The 20,452-nt window shown below is 45.1% G+C and overlaps 1 protein-coding gene across 4 annotated transcripts in view; it reads left to right on the plus strand.

Moving 5' to 3' along the window:
- ASTN2 (astrotactin 2) overlaps positions 1–20,452 on the plus strand; it is a 927,905-nt gene that overhangs the window by 273,333 nt on the left and 634,120 nt on the right. For 3 of the 4 annotated variants that reach the window (XM_060101146.1, XM_060101145.1, XM_060101147.1), the window contains exon 4: positions 7,507–7,659. The exons of the other annotated variant lie outside the window; for it this stretch is intronic. In XM_060101146.1, coding sequence (XP_059957129.1) covers positions 7,507–7,659 — 153 coding nt within the window. The remainder of the gene's footprint in view (positions 1–7,506; positions 7,660–20,452) is intronic. 4 annotated transcript variants of the gene reach the window in all.

Below are 20,452 nucleotides of genomic sequence, written 5' to 3' on the forward strand. Positions count from 1 at the left end.
TTGTTCATTTGTCTTCTCTGCTGGCACTTGTTTGAAGATAAGCTGTGCCAGGCACCAAAAGTTTAGGAAAATATATGGAAGAAAAAACTAAAAAGTAAGAAAATTCTATCCATCAATTTTATCCCTGAGAATTGGGAAGAGCTGGCCATTTAAAAAAAATGCCTACATGGATTTTAAATTTATTCTAGTCACGGAGCATTCTCATCTGGCTAGGGAACACTGGCTGGCTGTTTTCTTTGCTACTTTTTTCTTCTTTCATGAAAAGATGACTCCTATATGAAATGGAATGTTGGGTTCTGGAACTGGATCCTCACAACTTCCAAATTTGATGGTTCTTTGCATTTATACCAGGTCTTCCTAGCTGAGGTGTTCTTTAGGGCTGGGATGTCTTCTCTTATTACCTATCCCCCCACAAACCTGACATTTGAGTGTGCCCAGCCCAAAGCCTGGATATGAAAACTGAGGTCTATATTAGGGTTCTCCAGAGAAACAGTCAATAGGAGATGTAAATATAGACACGTGTAGATACATCATCTTTTGGTTATATACATCCCATCTGTCTTTCTATCTGTCTATCTATTGATATCTAGAGAGATTTAAAGAATCATCTCATGTGACTGTGGAAACTGACAAGTCCAAAATTTTCAAGGTAGGCTAGGAGGCTAGAAATCCAGGGAAGAGTTGTTGCAGCTCAAGTCTGAAGGTAGCCTGCTAGCAGAGTTCCTTTCTCCTTGGGGGAGGTCAGTCTTTTCTCTGTTAAGGCCTTCAATTGGATGAAGCCCACCCAGATTATGGAGGGTTGTCTTATTCAAAAGCTACTAATTTAAATATTAATGTCATCTAAAAAATACTTTCACAGAAACATCTAGGAAGATGTTTGACTAAACATCTGGGTACCACAGCTTTGCGAAGTTGACACGTAAAATTAATCATCATAAGATCTGAGGTTTAAATGATCCTAGGATTTGGGGAAATGGGGTGGAGAAGTAGAAATAGGAGACTTGAGTGCTGGACCTTGGTCCGCTCCTGACTTTTATCATGACTTTGTCTCATGGTGCCTCTGGTTTCACATCTGTGTAAAAGGGAAAATGTATATTCTCTAAAATAATTTTGAAAGTGAATATCTTAAAATGCAGATGCCTTTCACAATGAATGAATGAATGAATGAATGGATTGAGCAATCATAAAGCTGAAAAGTGAGAGAAAGTTGGGTTGTGACCACTGTTGATCACTTACTGTGTTCCAGAAGCTCTGTTAGGCAATTATGCACATAATTATGTTTAATCCTCCCAACAACCCTGCAGACATTCAGAGAAACAGAGTTGTAAAAGAGAAGGGAGTGGCTCTAGGTCACACAATGGCAGAGCTGACGTTGGAACTCGGGTGGGCTTTCTCACACTTTGCACTAGGCAGTATGGCCAAGTAATACCCACCTGTTGCTTGGTTCTCTGAACATAGTTCTGTAGTGAGACAAAACTGACAACCCGGGGCATGAGCTGAGCCTATAGGACCTCCAGGCTGGACAGCCTTGACCATCGACACTGAACAAGGTTCCTTGGCAGAGCAGGTCAGACTCCATCCAGTCAAGTTGAGCCCCTGGCTCCAGCCAGGACCAGATTGCCAGGGGCTCCTTGCCCAGATGATTTAAGAGGGGCTGAGCTTTTAGAGTCACTTTCCAGGCTCAGAGAAGTCACATCCAAACTCAAAGACTGGGATATCCATGTCCATCCACCAGGAAGGACAGAAAGAGTATGTGTAGGTGGTGCAGTGAATGGAGCCCGGTCATCAGAGTTATCATAACCTGAATCTAAATCCCAGCTCTGCCATTTTTAAAGGTGTGACCCTCGGAGCTTATTTAACTTCTCTGAGCCTCAATTTCCTCATTTTTAAACAGCTAATGACACTTACCTTTCAAAGTTGTTAGGAGGAATAAACGAGAAAACATAAAGAAATGCCAGCCTCCTTGCCTGGCAGAGAATTGGCGAAGTTTTCAGGAATTGTGAATTTTCTTCTTATGTAGGCTGGGTGAGTCTAGAAAAATTAAAGAGGGTAATGATAAAGGTGATACAGGAACTTGAACCCAAACCCATACAAGTTACAGTGATAGAACATCCCAGGCTGTGCCGGGGAGAGAACAGCACGTGAGTGTTTGAATGTGGATTAGGTGAATGCCAGTGTAGACAGGGCATGTAGTGCCTGTTCTTCAGGGTCGAGTATCAGGCTGAAGCTTGCCTGGTGGCTGGAAACACACACAACCCTTATGCCTTTGCAGTGGCACTCGGGGTCTGCCTTCTCCTTTCCCTTCTCTCGCTGTCTGTCTCCTCTCCTGTCCTTCCTACCCTTCCCTTTCTGTTCCCTCTTTATTATTTTCCAGATCTCTCCACTCTTCTTTGCTCCCATTTTCACCCCCTGCCCTTGATTACTGAGCCCAGTTTTCCTTCCCATTCTTGTTTTCTCTCCCTCCTCCTCTTTTCTCTCCTCTCTTCTCTCTCTGTCTTGGCTTGGGGGCCGGGGCTTCTCTCCTCAGCCCCCAGTGGTTCATTCCCATTAAGCTTGACAGTCTCTCATATGTCAATTAGAAAGGGCTGCTTCCCCCTCTTCACCCTCCCTTTCCTGGGCCTGCTGTGCTGCTCAGATCAAGCACCATCTGTTGCATTCATCCAGGCGACGGGTGAGCATTTTGCTGCTCTGGGGAGGCAGAGCTCAGCGGGTCCTAGGAGGTAATGTGGCTTGTTTGGACAACTTGATGTATGGATATTGATAGAGCTGCCGAATGGGATCGAGAGGGATGGGGGCAGGAGAGAGTGGTACAGAGGCTGAGATAGGCCGCGGAGGGGTTTGCATGAGCACCTCCCCCTCTAAGCCTGTCTGGGTTCTTGGCACTGTCGCCAAGGCGAGAGCAGCCAAACAGATGGAAGGGATTTGCCACAGTCGGGATCAGAAACCCTTGCAGCTCCCTGGCAGCTCAGGGGAGCAAACCTTGCCTCTCTGAGTGTCTTCCTCTCCTCCCAGCTGGTCAAATCTGCATCAGCTTAGGAGAAAGTAAAGCAGAAATAACAGGATGGGAAGAGGCTGACCTTTAGGAATTGCTGAATGTCAGAGCCTCGATGAAAAGGCATGATGTATCAGTCAAGGTTCCAGCTGGGCAAAGAAGGCACCCTCCAGTGGGATTTTTAGGCCAAGTTCAACGAAGCTACTATTTATAGAGGTGTAGACAGAGTGAAGAGAATCAATGGGGAGGGGGTATTGAGGCACCAGGAAAAATAACTATCAGGAAGCCACCACTAATTCCTAGAACTGAAGGTGCAGGGAGAGGACATGGTTTTACTGGAGTCTGGGGAAAATGGATCTGTGGAAAAGGGGCCCTGGCAGAAGCCGTGATTGTTGAGTGTCCCCGTCTCCATCAGAAATACAGGAAAGGAGTAAGGGAAGACTTCCCCTCAAATTCCCTCCTCCCATATCCTGCCAGAGCATCTCCCTGGGCAAACTCACCTAGCAGCCAGATGAGAAGGATCTGTGAAATAGCCCAGGCCACAGAGTGGGACAGGATGAACCTGTGGGTGGGAGATGGATCTGGGGGTGCAAAGGGAGATCAGGCAGTGCAGATCAGGAATGGTTACATGTTCCACAGCCTCCACTGTGCCAGAAGCTAACATGCTTCGCCACTACACACACTCCCTCTCTGCCTGTTCCAAAGAACGCATGTGTAGAGCCTCCACGGGTCCAGTTCTCTCTGTGAGTGCGAAACCCACATAACTTGCTGCCTGCTCAACACCTCTCCATGTAGACATCTGGGAGGCACCAAGTGCCCTCACCTAAAACCAGCTCAGTTCACTCCTCTTTCAGAGTCCCTCCTGTCACTGAGAGGTACTGTCGTTCTGCCTCTGTGGATGCCAGAAGGCCAGGCGTCATCCTCTCTCCCTCGCTCTCCCTTATCTCCCTTTTCCAATAAATCACCACATTCTCAGGGAGGGGTACCTACAAAATAACTCGCAAATGTGCTCCCTGCTCTATCTCCACTGCTCTAACATCTCTGCCGCTACTCTCTCTCCTGCTCTATCCCTATCTCCACCTCTACTACCTAGCATCTCCTACACGGACTTCTGTAACACGGTACCGCCTTCCTAGTTGGTCTTCTCACTTCCATTTCTGTCCTTCTCCAATGCATCCTTTCTACTGCCAGAGCGATCTTCTCTAAGTGAAGATCCGATCGAGTCACTTTCCTGTCTAAAACCTTCAGTATGTTCTATTCTTAACAAGGCCCAGAAGAGTTAGGGTCAAGGTGGGGGTTAGGGTGAGGGTCAAGGTTAGCGTTAGTGTTAGGATTTCCTGCCTCTCTAGCATTATCTCACACCGCTTGCTTTCAGCACTTCAGCCGCAGTGGTGATTGCACCCCTTGCATATTCCCTCTTCCCGAGGGGTCTTGGTTTAGACGCTTTCCTCTGACTCCTTTGCTTCCATCACCTCCCCCCTCCCCCACAGCTTCCTTGTCACCTGATTCTCTCATACTCTTTCCAGATCTTAGTCACACTGCCCACTTCCTTGAAGCAAGTGTCCGTGGTTTTCGTAGACAAGGTCATATTCCTCTACTAGAGCCTCTTATATCATCTTTCACCTCTCCTTGACAGTATACATCAGTTGTAAATTTCACATTTCTCTGTCATCTATTTCATTACTATTTGTTTTCCTGTCTGCATGGTGAGCATCAGGAGGGGGTTTTGTTTGTTGTTGTTTTCACCATCTTACCCTGCTATGGACTGAAAGTAAGCCTTATTAACCCCCAATGTGACTGTGACCGCCTACTAGACCCGCCAGAGCAAAATGCCACAGACTGTGTGGCTTAAACAGCAGACATTTACTTTCTCACAGTTCTGGAGGCTAGAAGACCGAGATCAGGGTGTCAGCATCGTTGGGCTCTAGTGAGGGCTCTCTTTTTGCCTTGTAGATGGCTACCTTCTCTTGGCGTCCTCACGGGGAGATCTTGCTGTTCTTCTAAGGCCACAGTGCCTTAAGATTAGGGCCCCGGTTTTATGATCTCATTTAATCTTAATTACCTCCTAAAGATCCCGTCTCCAAATATAGTCTGCTATAGACTGAATTGTGTACTCCAAAGTTCACATGTTGAAACCCTGACCTCCAATGTGACTGTATTTGGAGATGGAGTTTTTGATAGGTAATTAAAATTAAGTGAGAACATACGGGCGGGATCCTAATTTGATAGGATTGGTGTCCTTATAAGAAGAGAAAGACTTCTCTCTCCCTCCCTCCCCCTCTCTCCCTCTCTTTCCCTCTCTCCCTCCCTCCCCCCCCCCTCTCTCTCTCCTCCCCCAACATGGATGCACCAAGGAAAGGCCACGTGAGCAGACAGTAAGAAGGCAGCCATCTTCAAACCAGAATCTGACCTCTTTATGTTACCGAGTCTATGATTTTTGTTATGCAAGTCCAAGCAGACTAAGACATATTTTCTGAAAATACTGTAGAGTGAATGAATGAGTGAGGAGACGAATGAATGAGTGAATTTTCACAGATGTGTGTGGGTCTCTCCCTTGGAGGATTCCAGACGGTGGCTTGCTCTGGACTTTTGACCACAGTTTAACCAGCTCTTACAATTTTGTGCAAATCGCTCTCCTCTCTGGGTTTAAAGCATCTGGATTGGGCATGATAGTGCTTCTCAGAATTAGACTGTAGCCTCTTGCTGGAGGGTTCTGTATCATAGGCTTGGAGTAGGGGGCCCATGTTTGGGACTTTCTTCTTGGCTCACCTTTAAGTAGACCTAACTGAGATACCTGGGGAGACAGCAAGAGAGGCAGGTATGTTACACTACTACAGAGTCATTTGTATTGTCAATTATCTTTTCCTTAGCCAACACAGATGCCCCTCTGTGTCCCTAGAGATGAGGCTTCTCACAGAGCCCAATACCCAAACCAGCCCTCTCTGGGTATGACCTACCTTGCAGACATATGTGTGTCTAAGCTGATAAACTTTCCTGGGAAAACAGGATCTCCTTAAAATTGGTGTTGGGATGTTCAGAAGCCTTGTTTGTCCACTCTGGGAAAAGCTCATCAAAGAAACAGGAATCTTTAACACATCCCATTCCCTGTCATCAGACAGCCAGTAGCTTAAACTGAAGAACTTTCCCAGCCTCTTGAGACATAGGTGGAGGGAGGGTTGAGTCTGAAGATTTCCAAGTCAGGGCTCTCTTTGGGGATTTCTCAGAACAAAGACACTGAGATCATTCAGCCAATCTTCTTTTCTTTCTCATTTCCTCTCCTTTTATGTTGGCTCTCTCCTTCGTTCTCAAGTTTGTCTGCTTTTTTTTCTTTTTACTTTTATCTTCTACCTTTCTTCCCTCTGGTCTTCTGCCATCACGCTCTCCATTCTCTATAACTTTCTACCAGTCTCAATTTTGAAATTTCTGAAAATGTGGCTACCAGCAGCTCCTTGGAGGATACTGAAACAAAAGGAATGTTGGAGTAGGATTCAGAAGGCTTGACTCTACCGCTTGCTAGCTTGGAGCTAGTTGTATGCCTTGTTTAGGGTGGGGGTGTCTTCAGTTTCCCCTAGTAAAATGGGGCTCTTGTACCAAGTGATCTGCGTATCACTGCACTGCAGTTTTATCTCCTGAAATATTGTTTGACCCATGTACTGCCGTCTACATTTATTGCCACTGTTCTGGTTCAGGCATTATTGCCTCCGGCTGGCTCCTGCAAAAGCCTCTGTACAGGCCTGTGTCCTTGCTTCTGTGTGTATTCTCCATACTCTGGTTAGTAATTGTTATCACAGGGGCTTAATTGGAACATGCCAGTTTCCGGTTTAAAACCTTTCAGTGATCATCTTTTGCCTTTGGGATAAAATCCGAGCTCCTCAAGGTGGCTTACAAGGCGTTCTGCCCTCTGCAGCCTCATCTGCTCGTCCCAGGCTCCACTGCAGCCACACTGAACTCCTTTCAGTTACTCAAGCACCGTGTTCTTTCTGGCTTCAGATCTTTGCACATGCCTCTCCTTCCACCCAGGGCACTCTCTTATCCCAAATCTTTTCAACAACTCCACCCTGATTCTATCTTCTTTGTTGATTCCTACTCCTGTTTAAGGTCTCAGTGGAGGTATTGCCTCCTCCTCCAGGAAGCCTGCCTTGACTCCCAGGATGGGTGAGCTGACCCTTCTTGGTGCTCCGCTGGTACTCTGTACTCCACTGTCACGGAAGTATTGCACAGTGTTGGAAATGCCTGGATATGTGTGCTACCAAGCTATGGATTCCTTGAATCATGGATTGTGTCAAACTTTCACCATCATCTCTCAAGGGCTTGGGGCAGTACCCTTGAGAACACAGTCAGTGTTGAAGAAATAAATGTGTAAGCCAGCAGATTCATCTCTACTGGCCCCTATGGCTTCTGCATCACCCCTGGGTCCGGGAGGGAGCTCCAGACACTCCGGGGGGCCAGGCCCAGTCCTCCAGTGGCTGAGGGTGGGCCGAGCCCTAACCTCAGCCCTGTTGCCCACCCCGTAGCGGCAGCTGAAGCGACGCAGGAGCCAGTGGAGTCCCTGATGCAGAAGTTCAAGGAGAGTTTCCGTGCGAACACACCCATCGAGATCGGTCAGCTGCAGCCAGCACCGCGCAGTGCCTCGGCAGGGAGGCGGAAGAGGAGAAGCAGGTCCCGAGGTAGGTCCTCCCAGAGCCTCTGGCCAGGATGTCCGCCCGCTGTGCCCAGGTTCTTAAGGTGCCAGGAAGAGCTATGCCCTCTTCCCCCTGCTTCCCTGTGCTCACAGAACCCACGCCAATATCCCCCTGATAAGTCATCTCAGCTGAGACCTTGGAGCGAGAGGACCTGTGTCCCTGGGTGTAAAGCTAACCTCTCTGAGCCCCAGCCGCCTCATCTGAGAATGGGAATGAATTGCCCATCTGCCAGAGAGGTTGAGAAGGTAAGCAACGATCTATGGAAAGTGCCCAGCACAGGACCAGGGTACAGCAGATGCTCTTCAAGTTGTAGCTGGTGTCACTTTGGAGAGTGTGAGAAAGCCAGGATGTTCTCGTGAAAACATCCTCAGACTGGGATCACAGCACAGGGTTTGGACCCACTCTTTAATAGCCTGAGTAATCTAGTGGTCAAAGCAGGAGTGCTGTGTATTAGACAGAACTGGATTCAAATGTTGGTTTTGCTGTCACCTAACCCCGTCGCCTTGGGCAGTGCCTCCACTTCCCCAAGCCACTCCTCTCTGCCCAGCTTCCTGTAACATCTCAGCACAGTGCCCAGCCAGTACGCGATCAAAAGTAGATTTTTCCCTCTTCCTCCTTTTCATCGTCCTTCTCCCTGTCTCTCCTCCCCAGCGTTATCATCATCATCATCATCATCATCATCGTCTCCTTTCTCTGACCTTCTCATGACCTTGTGTATGGGATGAACCCCCTCACCATTTCACCATTGCCTGATTTCCCAGTGTCGTCTTTATCCTTCCATACACTCAGTGGTCTCCAGCCAGTCACTCTTCCTCTTGACTTTTACTTCTCTAGTTCCTGTAACTTGATTTTGAGTATGTCATTTCCCTTCTCCTGGAACTTCAGTGGTTGTCCAGGGTCTTCAGAAGTGTTCGTGCTTATGAAAATGGCATTTGAGGCCCCCAAAGAGCTCCAGTCTCTCTGCTGACTCTTCTAAATCCATGTGTCCCCACTTCCACGTTTCTTCCCAGGCCAGTTTCTCTGCGTGAAAACCCCTATCTAGCCCCTACGAATAGTCATTGGCATTTATTGACACATACTCCAGCCAGCAGGCTAAATGCTGTGCATATCTTACCTCATTTGATCCTCAGCAACCCTATGAAACAGGTACAGTGATGACGCCCATTTTACAGATGGTATCACTAAGGCACAGAAAGCTGCAGCCATCTGCCTGAAGGAACATCCTAGCAATTATCAGAGCCAGAAAGAACTAAGCAGTCTGAGTCCCAGACTTTTTAAATCAACCATTAGGTTCTATCCTGGTGAAGCCCTACCTTTCTTTCCAAGCTTAACGTGTGTGACGTATATTGGCAAACACATCGCTGACTGTCACCATCACAGTTCACCCTGTGTTCTCCCATGTGTGAATTCTCCCACATCTTTATCTATGTGTTAAGCACTGATTTCACTTTTGTGTAATATCATTTGCTTTTGTCTGTCTCTCTCCTTAGCTAGACAGTGTTCTTTGAAGGCGGTAAATATCTTATTTGAATCATCTTTGAATTTCTGGGTCTAAATCAATGTCTGCACACATAGTACACACTTGTTATTTGCTGAGATAATGTCTAGGTCTTAATCCTGTGAATTCCTGTATCTGGTGAAAAACCGAGATCTACACATTTAGGTGAGATCATAAATCGAGGCAGAATTTGATGATGGAGTTCCTTTTTGGAACTCGTGGTAAACCCCAGGTTGAACCATTGTATAATGGTAAAGAATAGTTGTTTTGAGGTCAGCAATGTCTGAGTGCTAATCCAGCCCTGTCAATTTCAACTTGCTTAGCTTTGGAAGAGTCACTGGATGTCTCTGAGCCTCAGTTTCCTCTTCTGTAGAATAGGGATGCCAATCCCTACATCAGAGGATTGCTGTAAGGATCTGATGAAATGATGGATATAGACTACCTTGGAGTGCTGAGCTAATGTGTATTAGGAACTGAATAAATGCTATATTATATTTGTCATGGCTTGGGCATTCAGGATCACTTGTAATTTCACTCAGCTTTAACTAGCCATCTTTATTGCTCCAATATTCACCAAGAATCTCCTTCCCATATCCTGTCTACAAATACAGCCCCCATAAATACACTTGACTCCAAGTCCATAACCTCCCTCCTCTTCACTATCAATCTGAATTTCTTTCCTTAGAGTCATATCCTAAACTTTTTTTTTTTTTTTTTTTTTGCGGTACACGGGGCTCTCACTGTTGTGGCCTCTCCCGTTGCGGAGCACAGGCTCCGGACGCGCAGGCTCAGCAGCCATGGCTCACAGGCCCAGCCGCTCCGCGGCATGGGGGATCTTCCTGGACCGGGGCACGAACCCGTGTCCCCTGCATCGGCAGGTGGACTCTCAACCACTGCACCACCAGGGAAGCCCCATATCCTAAACATTTTTATGTCAATGAATTCTTCCAAAAACAATCTCTTTTATGTACCATAACTGTCTTAACGAGGCCACTACAGAAAGGCATTTGGGCTGTTTCTAATTATTTGCCCATTATAAACAATGTCATGTAGAACCCTTTTTTTTTTTTTTTGCAAAAAACTTGACCTTCACTTTGGAGTCTGTCTGTTTTCCCCTCTTGAATTGCAGAATTAGATTATTCATGAAATCTATTGTTTGACAGACTCTAATTGAATATCAAGTTATTTTAATTTATAAGTTAGGTGGGAACTAAGAGAACTGATACAGGAAGAAATTCATTTTGTCCTCCCTTTCTTTGTCACCATTATGACCACTGCCACCTCTTATCTCCTGCTTCTGACTATACCCTCCTTGAGATTCTCCCCAAAGCCAGCCAGAGTAACCTTTTTAGAAACATAAACAAGATAAGGTCACTGTTCAGCTTAAAATTTTTCAGTGGTTTCCTGTTATCTTTAGCACACAGTCCAAAGTCTTTGCCATGGCCTGTAGCTTCTGTTCCATCTGAATCGGTTCCTGCCTTCTTCGCTCACTTGGCATTTCCTTGTGCTCCAGGCACAGTGACTTTCCTCATGTCCCAGGAACACAGCGAATGGAGCCCCAGTGTAGGGTCTGAGAACTTGCTGTACTTCTCCTTGCCATGTCGCTTTTTGTCCCCCAGGTTCTCTCCTGGCTGGCCCCTTCTCACCCTTCAGCTCTTAACTCAAATGTCAGCTCCTCAGAACCATTGTCCATGACTACAGAAACCTGGGTGCCCAAACTTTTACTCCTTTCCATCCCCGACCTGCTACTCTCTGTTACATAACCGTTTTTCGCTCCTTCCCTAATATTAGGGTCTAAAATCACTTTTATTTGTTTGCTTGTTTACTGTTTTCCTCTGTAAAATGTAAGCTTCATATTCATAAACCTAATACATAGAAAGCGCTTAATAAATATTTGTAGAATAAAGGAGTGCATTAACCTCAAAGATTGTGGAAAAGTGGCTTAGTTTTATAACTTTCAAATTGATGGTAGAAGAAGGATCCAGGATAAAATAAAACCTCCCAGTACAGATCTCCAGGGAATCCTGTTTCCCCTAGAGATAGACTCATTGATGGATATTAGCACATGAAATGTGCTCACGTGGATGCTGTCAAAGCAGTTTTCAAAATGGCCTAATAACATTGTTCTCACGGTTTTGCTGCCACTATTGGGTAAGGTTTTTGCAAGAGAAAGGCTAGTACGTGCCAGTCCTAAACTTCCCAACTCACACACTTTCCACCACATGTCCTCAAGATTTTCTTGGACAGAAGAAATCCATGGTCAATAACTGTTTTGGAAATTCCGCACACTCCCTCTTTCTCTTGGAAATTCCCAAATGCATCTTAATCTGTGAAAGACCCTGGGAGATCCTGCAGTGCAGAGGGCTGGGCAGATTTGTTTAGTTCATCATCTGTAAAACCATCTTGACCACAGACTCTGTTTTTCCCCTTGGAACACGTATGAACATCTTGCAGCACAGAAGCATCCATAGAAACACAATTTTGGAAGTGCTCCATGGGCTTCCACTGACCATCAAAACCCCCAGATATCATGGTCAAAATCCCCAGTCTTTCACTGTCTCTTCCCCTGCCGCTGAAGTGGCCGTGGGCCTTCTGGCCCAGAGTGGGAACACCTGGCCTCTCTCTGCTTCATTAGGCTCTGTGCCTGGCCCATGGTGCTCAGCGGGTCCCAGCAGATGGAATGGTAGCAGAGAACCGGTGTCATGAAACTGAGCACATGCTTGAAATCAGCTCCAATGTGGTTTTGTAGTTAGGGCTTCCTCCTGAAAGACCTGGCAGGTGCTGACATGAATTGTCCCCAGGCAGACAGAGGAAAGTGGTGGAGGTCCCAATGCTGTCCTCTTGTCTGTGACAGGGTTTTATGAGGCAGCTGTTGGGTAGTCAGGTCCACAGGTAGTGAAGAGGAGGTGTTGGCTCTCAAATAAAGCAGAGGAAGATTTCTGTGGATGTGAGGAAAGGCTGCTGAGTTTCATGCAGTCTAGGTAGTGGTCTTTAAAAAGTGGGACTTTATATTTGAAATTGAATTCCACCACTGGCTAACTGATTGATCTTACATAAGCAAAGAAGCTGTTTTTAGCCTCAGTTTTCTTATCTGTAAAATAGTGCTAATAACGCTGAAATCACATGTAGGGTGTGAGATAATACCTGCAAAATGCTTAGTACAGTGTCTGGCTCATGGTTGACCCTCAATAAAGAGTAGCTAAGTTTATCATTGTCATCAGAGTCCCACTAATCTGGCCTCCAGGGGCTCACAAATCCATCCCCTCCTCCCCGGGCTGTTGCCTCTGACTTGGTTAAGGTTTCAGCATCCCTCATCCAGATTCCTGTGACAGCCTCTTCATCCCCCAATCCATCTTCCACCCTGGTGGGTGAAGTGATCTTTTGAAAACACACTAAATCAGACCATGTCACGCTCCTGCCTAGAACATTTTCCTGATATTCTGTCACTTGCACTGGGGGCTTTTGAAGCTTTTGCAGTGAAGTCTTCCTGGAGGCAGACGAAAATCAACACACCCCCAAACAGTCTGCAGCTGTGCTCACAAAACATCAACATAAGCCCCCAATTCCAGATTCTGTCTAAAAAAAAATCCATGCCACTCTATTTTGTAATATGTGCATATTTATTTTAGTTTAGATTATATTACTTGTCAGTTAAATTATTTAACATTTTCTCAAGTCTTTAGGTAATGTCGATGTCCCGAGAAGAATAATCATACTTTCGCTGATTATACTAGGATAGTAAGGGACCATCTCTAGGATAGTAAGGTACCATCTTCAATAGGTTTCCATAGGATCCAGTGAGATAATGCCTGTAAAGCACTGAGCACAGAGACAGGCAAGAGGTGCACACTGAACATGTGTTCTATTATTTTATTATTTACCACTCTTATGGCTACTGTTTTATTATTACTTTTACATTTGTCAGTATCACTATCATGACAGTGATAATGTCAATGTCATTATATTTTTCAATGTCCCATTAAGGATACACTTACCCAGTTTTAGAAGGAAGAGTCTGTAGGATTTAGGGCACACTGTTTAATAGGATTAGAAAGTTGCCAGAGCTGGCTACACAGGCTCCTTCCTAGCCTGGACTCCAGCCTACCTCTGAATCCCCCGAAGCCACTGTATTCTGCAGCCTCCAGCACACTGTCCATTTTCCTCTTCCCCCAAAATGACTTGGTTTCCAAATCTGTGTAATGATCATCCTTTACCTGAAAGCCCCTTCCTCTCTTCTCTTGGCAGCAAATTGCTACTCATGTTTCAAATTCTGGTCTCAAGGTTTTCTCTATGAAGACCCCACCCCCCAGCCCACCCTTGGCCCTAATCCAGGCTGAGTGAGCTGCTCCTTTGGGCACTTGTAGCCCCCGTGCTGCTTTCTATCACAGCCCTCATTACAGGACACATCTGCTTCCCTCATCATCTCTGACAGTCCCTTGATGGAAAGGACAGTGATTTATGTCTCTCTGCAGACCAAATGCCTAACATAGAACTGGCATAGAATAGCAATTGGCTGAAATGGGAGAATATACGAATAGGTGGATGGATGCATGAATGCATGGATGAATAAAAGAAGATAGTTGCGAGCTTCATGGAATACAAAGGGTTAAGCAGATGTGGTGCAACTAGCACTTACTGAGGATTTAGTGTGTTCTAAATACTATACTCATCATATATTATCTCATTTAAAAGCGCCCCACCTCCCATAAGGTAAGGACTATAATTATCCCCATTCTACAAAACAGGAAATTCAAGCTTAGGTAGGTTACGTGACTTGCCCAAGTGTACCCAGCTAATAGACTGTGGAATTGTGAATTCAAAGCCTAGACAGAGCCCGTATTTCAGTTCCCAGATGACTATAGTTTTTGTCTTAGCTAGCCTGGCTAAGATCTTTGAGCTGTGAAATTGTATCAGCCTAGTCTAGATACTGGAAGGAAGAGGTTGTAGTTCTATTGCATTGGTAGGTGTTTCTGTATCATCAGAGCTTCTGTGAGGGTGATCAGGAGCTACAAGGTTCTGGAAAGTGAGGGCTCTCTCTTTCTTAGAGTCAGGACTGCCCCCTACAATCTCCCTCTGGCCCCAGAGAGCCAGTTCTATGACCTGAGGGGCAGCAAACCCAGTGGTTATGCCATTGTCCAGTGTTCTCTGCATTTGAAAGTCACTCACCCACCTTTTTTCGCTAAGTCGTGCAAATGTAGGATGTGATGCCCAGATCCCTGCCAACCAGCACTTCATCATTTAGTGAATGAAGCAGGTGATTAGACATTTGCATCACAAGGAATGCATAGGAAGGTGGTGTGAGCTGGCCTGGGGTGTTTACAAAACTGGGAGAATAATTAAAGAAGAAGGGTTCACTGTGGAAGTAGCCCTTGAAGAATGCATTGGTATCAACTGAGGAGGGAAGGTATTGCTAGTAGAAGAAAGAAATATGCAGAGGTATATGTGAGTGACACTGTGCAGGGCATTATGGGAATATCTGGGGAAAACTGTGAACAAAGCGAGTGCTGGTGAAGTGGGCAGAAATCAGAATCTCCATCAGAGCCAGACTCTGGATGTCACTCCCACAATCCCCAGCTGCGTCCCCACGCTGGGAAGAGAGACACATTCTGGCTTCCTTATCCTCCCTGATAGATGAGCCCTGATGTGCTCTTTTACTGGGGGACACTGTCCTTTAGAATGCAGGTTTATGTGGTGTGTGTGTGTGTGTACTCTTTACTAGTAAGTAGCTATGGATTATTCACTTAGTTGGAGAAAAATATTCATAAATATTAAGGGCTTTAAATTATTTGCCTTATTGGATTGTTGCTGTGCTTAAACATTAAAATGACAGCCAACCAGATACGTCTTTATTTCTTTGGTTTCCATCTTTGTTCCCCAGCCCCTGTGCCCCTTAATAGCATCCCCTTCCTACCAGGGAGTTTTGGGTGGAGCTCACTTCCCCTTTTGCCAAAAATAGTTCTTTTTTTTTTGCGGTACCCGGGCATCTCATTGTTGTGGCCTCTCCTGCTGCGTAGCACAGGCTCTGGACGCGCAGGCTCAGCGGCCATGGCTCACGGGCCCAGCCGCTCTGCGGCATGTGGTATCTTCCCGGACTGGGGCACGAACCTGTGTCCCCTGCATTGGCAGGCGGACTCTCAACTGCTGCGCCAACAGGGAAGCCAAAGGTAGTTTTGAAACTGCGTAATCAAAATGGCATTCAACTTGAAACCATGAGATAGTTACAGGGATAGAACGAAGACTGGATAGAACCCCCAGCTACCTAGAGTCTAGCGCTAAATCTATGATGAAATAACCCCTTGTGTCTCTACCTCTGTGACATTTCTCCTACTTGATTTTCCTCCCCGTCTCCATCGCTGCATGTCCCGAACCCTGCTCTTCCTTCCAAAGAAAACCTTAAAGCTACTTTCTTCGGGAAGTCTTTCAAAATTTTTCCCACATGAAAGTCATGCACACTTCCTCCAAACTTCGATAACCTCTTCTCTATCTTTCTTATGATATTTGTCACTTATTACCTTTTATGAGAGTAATTTAAGGCCACTTCTCTTCTCCCTTAATTAATCTCCTGAAGCACAGTGACTATGTACAGGTCATGCCTGTGTTTCCAGTGACTAGACTGGTCCTGACAAATAGCAGACCCTCAGTTAGTGCCTGATGAATTATTAGACTAGGTTAATCACATGGGCTGTGTGATCTTGGACCCAACTTTCCACTCTCCAGGCATCATTGTCCCCATCTAAGAAGCTGTGTGGCTCTGGAAACGAGCTCAGGTTCTGGAATCAGATAGATGAGGATCGACAGTGCAGTTCTGCCTCTGACTCCCTCAACTTTTGGAAATAACTTGTGCTAAATTGTCATTACCTAATTTGTCAATCATACACTCGGCCACCTCATAGGAAGGCTGGGAGGATTAGACTTAATGTATGTAAAGTGCTCAGCAGGCCACACTAAACCTAATAAGTACGTAATAAATCTATGTTGTTGTTAATTTGGAAAGCAAAGGTGATGGGCTAGATAGTTTCCACAGGTCTTCTCCACCTCAAATGGTCTTTGACTATAAATCTGATTGGCAGGCATTGTTGTCGAGTGAAAAGTCCAGTATTTGGAGTCAGAAAACCCTGATTTGAACCCCAGCTCTTAAGTGCAGTGGGTCCTCAGAGGAATTAATTAATTTTCTCGGGATTCCATCCACAGCACCTGGAGATGTGGTAATATCTGCTATTCTTGTTCCTCAAGACTGTTGTGAGACTGTGCTAGAATACTTATTGAAATCCTTTTTTAAAACACACTATGGATTAGCAGCATCCTGGAATCATAGCCTTGGCACCTTCAAAGACAGGGAATAACATGCAGATTTGAACAGGGAGCCTTTCCTCTGGGGCTCTGGCTTTCCTTTTTGGACCACATGGCCCTTCCAGGAGGTGCTGCCAGGGCCGGTACTACCACAGCCCAGTGATCCCAGGTCAGGTTGGACTGAGGCCCGGGAGAGCTGATTTATAGTCAGAGCACATAGCTGCCTCCATAAATCTTCCCTGATGTGTCTTTCAGAGGAGTTTGCATTCCTAAAAGTGCATGTCTCCTCCAGGCGGTTTTCCTTGTCTGTCTGAAATATGTCACGGGGCCCTCAGTCAATTCTGTCTGGTCTGGCTGGGTGGAGAGGCAACTGCAGGCAGCCTTAAGAGAAGGCTCTGGACCAGGTCTTGGCGGGGCCTGGGGATATAACTCTAGGATATTTCTTTCATCATCAGAATGGTACAATACCATGTCAGAGTTGTAGCGTAATAAACACCCTGAAACTTGGTGACTTAAAACAGAAACCACTTATTTGGCTCTGAATTCAAGTCAAGCATTTGGCCCTGGACTCAGCTGGGCAGTTCTTCTGGTCTGGATCGGGCAGGCTCAGCTGACCTCAGTCAGGTACCTGTGGTCAGCCAGCTCTCCAAGGCTGGCTCACATGGGTTCCAAAAGCAGAAAGGACAAGAGCTGCAAGGCCTTTTGAGGCTTAAGCTCAGAAGACACACTTCATCCTTTCCACTTCGTTCACTTGCTCAAAACCAAGCTGTGAGGCCATCTTAGACACAGAGGGTAAAGAAACAGAGTTCATCTCTTGGAGAAGGGTCAAAATATTAGGATGACTTTTGTAACCTACAAGTACTCATATTTTATGAAGCCTCTGTTTTATGCTAAAGCCTGAGCTGATCCTCCCAACCTCAGCATAATTACTTCTAATTTGCTGATGGAAAAGTTGAGACTCACATATATGAAGGAAACTTTAGGATTGTGGCACAGCTGGTCATGGGAGAACCAGATCCCTGATTCTCATCCTTGTAATAGCTGATGTAAAGACTATACTTTTTTTTTTTTTAACCTCTGCTACTTTGTCCCTCTTTAACAGTGCTAAAGACTTCATATAAAGCCATTGTTAGGGCTTCCCTGGTGGCGCAGTGGTTGAGAGTCCGCCTGCCGATGCAGGGGACACGGGTTCGTGCCCCCGTCTGGGAAGATCCCACATGCCGCGGAGCGGCTGAGCCCGTGAGCCATGGCCGCTGGGCCTGCGCGTCCGGAGCCTGTGCTGCCCACGGGAGAGGCCACAACAGTGAGAGGATCGCGTACCAAAAAAAAAAAAAAAAGCCATTGTTAGATACAGCCTGGCTTGTGGTGTATCAAAGGGCAGTAAATTTGCATCCTGGCTCCATCCTTGCAAGGGCTTATGGTCTATTGCAAGGTCAGTAAAATGCTTTAGTAAAGGGCCAGATAGAAAATATTTTAGGCCTTTCTGACCAAGAGGCAAACTTCAAGATAGTATGTAGGCACCTATATGATGAGAAAATTTTTTCCACAGATTTTTATTGATGGAATTTAAAATATAATAATAATCAAGTACCATTTTTTGTAACAAAGTTCTAATGAGAAGAATGGAACTTATTTGACACTAAAATGTGAATTTCATATCATTTTTCACATCTTAATATATTCTTCTTTTGATTTGTTTTTACCACTTAAAGATGTAAAAGCTATTCTTAACTCCTGGGCCATACAAAAACAGGCAGTGGGCCACATTTGGCCCACAATCCCTGGCATAAGGGAGCGTCTCACATTTGGACTCAGAGAATCCTAGGTCCAGCCCCCCCATGACTATCTAATTGCTCTGTGATTTGTGATGTGAGGCGAATCCTTAATGTCCCAGAGCTGCTGTTGCCCCAGGCTCCTAGGCACACAACAGAGGGGAAACAATTCCTTATGTTCTCTTAGTCCACCAAAGATGGAAGGGAATCTCAAGTTCATCTGATCCAGCTTCCTTGTAGATGTGGAAAATGGTGGAGCGGAAGACCTGTCTCTCTGCCGTAGACAGAAACTAGCAGACCCAGAGATGGAATGCCACAAAATTGTCCTTGTTTCATGCCATTTGAACATGTAAAATTATGTAGGCCATATTACATACATAAGGATTGACTACTGGGGAATTTGGATAAAACACATAGTGAGAAGCTGGCAGATTGTTCTCTTTTCTAATTCAACTGCAATCAAATGAGTAAATCATTTAGAAGATTACAAAGAGAAGGCTTTGTGTTTTCCTATGTTTGAGAAAGACATGGTGAACCACAGTGAGGATATGGGGTAGAGTTCACAAGCCATTAGCAGGGGTTTTGGGGTTTTTTTGTTTTTGTTTTTGTTTTTTATTTAATTTATTTTATTTTTGGCTGCGTTGGGTCTTCGTTGCTGCGTGCAGGCTTTCTCTAGTTGTGGTGAGCGGGGGCTACTCTTTGTTGCGGTGCATAGGCTTCTCATTGTGGTGGCTTCTCTTGTTGCGGAGCGTGGGCTCTAGGCACGCGGGCTTCAGTTGTTGTGGCTTGGAGGTTCTAGAGTGCAGGCTCAGTAGTTGTGGCGCACGGGCTTAGTTGCTCCGTGGCATGTGGGATCTTCCCGGCCCAGGGCTTGAACCCGTGTCCCCTGCATTGGCAGGCGGATTCTTAACCACTGCACCACCAGGGAAGCCCAGCAGGAGTTTTTAAGCTGTGCTCCAAATAGGTGCTCAGGGGACGAGCAGGCATAGAGGGATATTGCTGTGCATGCAGGGCTCTTTCATCAAGTTCCTATTCTAGATTTATGTATCGGGCTTCAACATTTTTGGAGAAAAGCCCCAATTCTACCATATACGCTTTTAAAAACAAAAGTGTTTTTATGACAGAAGCTCCCATTCCTATATGGAAAGAAAGCCAGCAAGGACCTTCTTCCTGTTACATACACACACACACACACACACACACAGAGACACACACACAGACACACGCACAGGTTGGGTAAAATATAACATTTTTTTAAACACAAATTTATCTCAAAAATGAAGAAAGGCAACTCCTCAGTTGTAAGGAATGAGGAGGAAATGCAAAACCCTAAGCTTTGAGTTTAGAAGCTGATGTCTTGGTGACTCCAGGTGGGCAGTGGGATGGGATGGGATAAAAATAAAAAGAAAACAGGAGCAAGGAAGAAATGAAAGATAACTTGGTAGAAAAAAGCCCTAAAGCATGAGTAATCATAATAACTATAATTTGCATATTAAAATTCAGAGCTAGATTATACTACACAAAATCTATTTATGTGCTGTTTACCAAAGAACTTCTTAAAACATAAAGACACAAAAAGTTTGACAGTGGAGGAAAAGAAAAATAAATACTAGGCAGATACTAATCAAATGAAAGCTTTGGGAGAAGTATAAGTATATGACAAAATAAAATTTACAACAAGAAGAAACAAGAAATCCTTAGGAATAAAGAGTGTCATTAATTAATCATAAAAGGAATGGTTCACCAGGAGACAAATAAAATCTGTACTTACATATGGGAGCAACACAACTTCAAAACATATAAAGAAGACATTGAAGTAGAACAACAAGTAGATGGATACCTAATCGAAGTGGGAGATTTTTTTTATAGAAATCTTCCTATTAGATCAAGTAAGCAGAAAGCTACAAATAATATGGACAAATTGAACTGTACTATTAAAAATACAATAAAATGGGCATATATAAAATCCTGTCCCTAAGAATTAGAGTTTAAAGATTTTTCTCAAGAAGTGAGAAATTCTCTTAATGGTCTTGGCATCTTATGACCCGAATGTTCTGGCTTTGGCCCAATTTCCTGAAATTTCATTTTATTTTCAGTGATAACTCTTTGCAACATTTATGACTAAATGTGGATTCATTTTTATGCCTCTGAAAGACATATCTCTCAATCAGGGGTGCGAGCAGGGAGTAGCAATCTATGTGTACTGATTTTGTTTTGG

This window comes from Mesoplodon densirostris, chromosome 6, assembly GCF_025265405.1.
Source record: "Mesoplodon densirostris isolate mMesDen1 chromosome 6, mMesDen1 primary haplotype, whole genome shotgun sequence".
Lineage (NCBI taxonomy): Eukaryota > Metazoa > Chordata > Mammalia > Artiodactyla > Ziphiidae > Mesoplodon > Mesoplodon densirostris.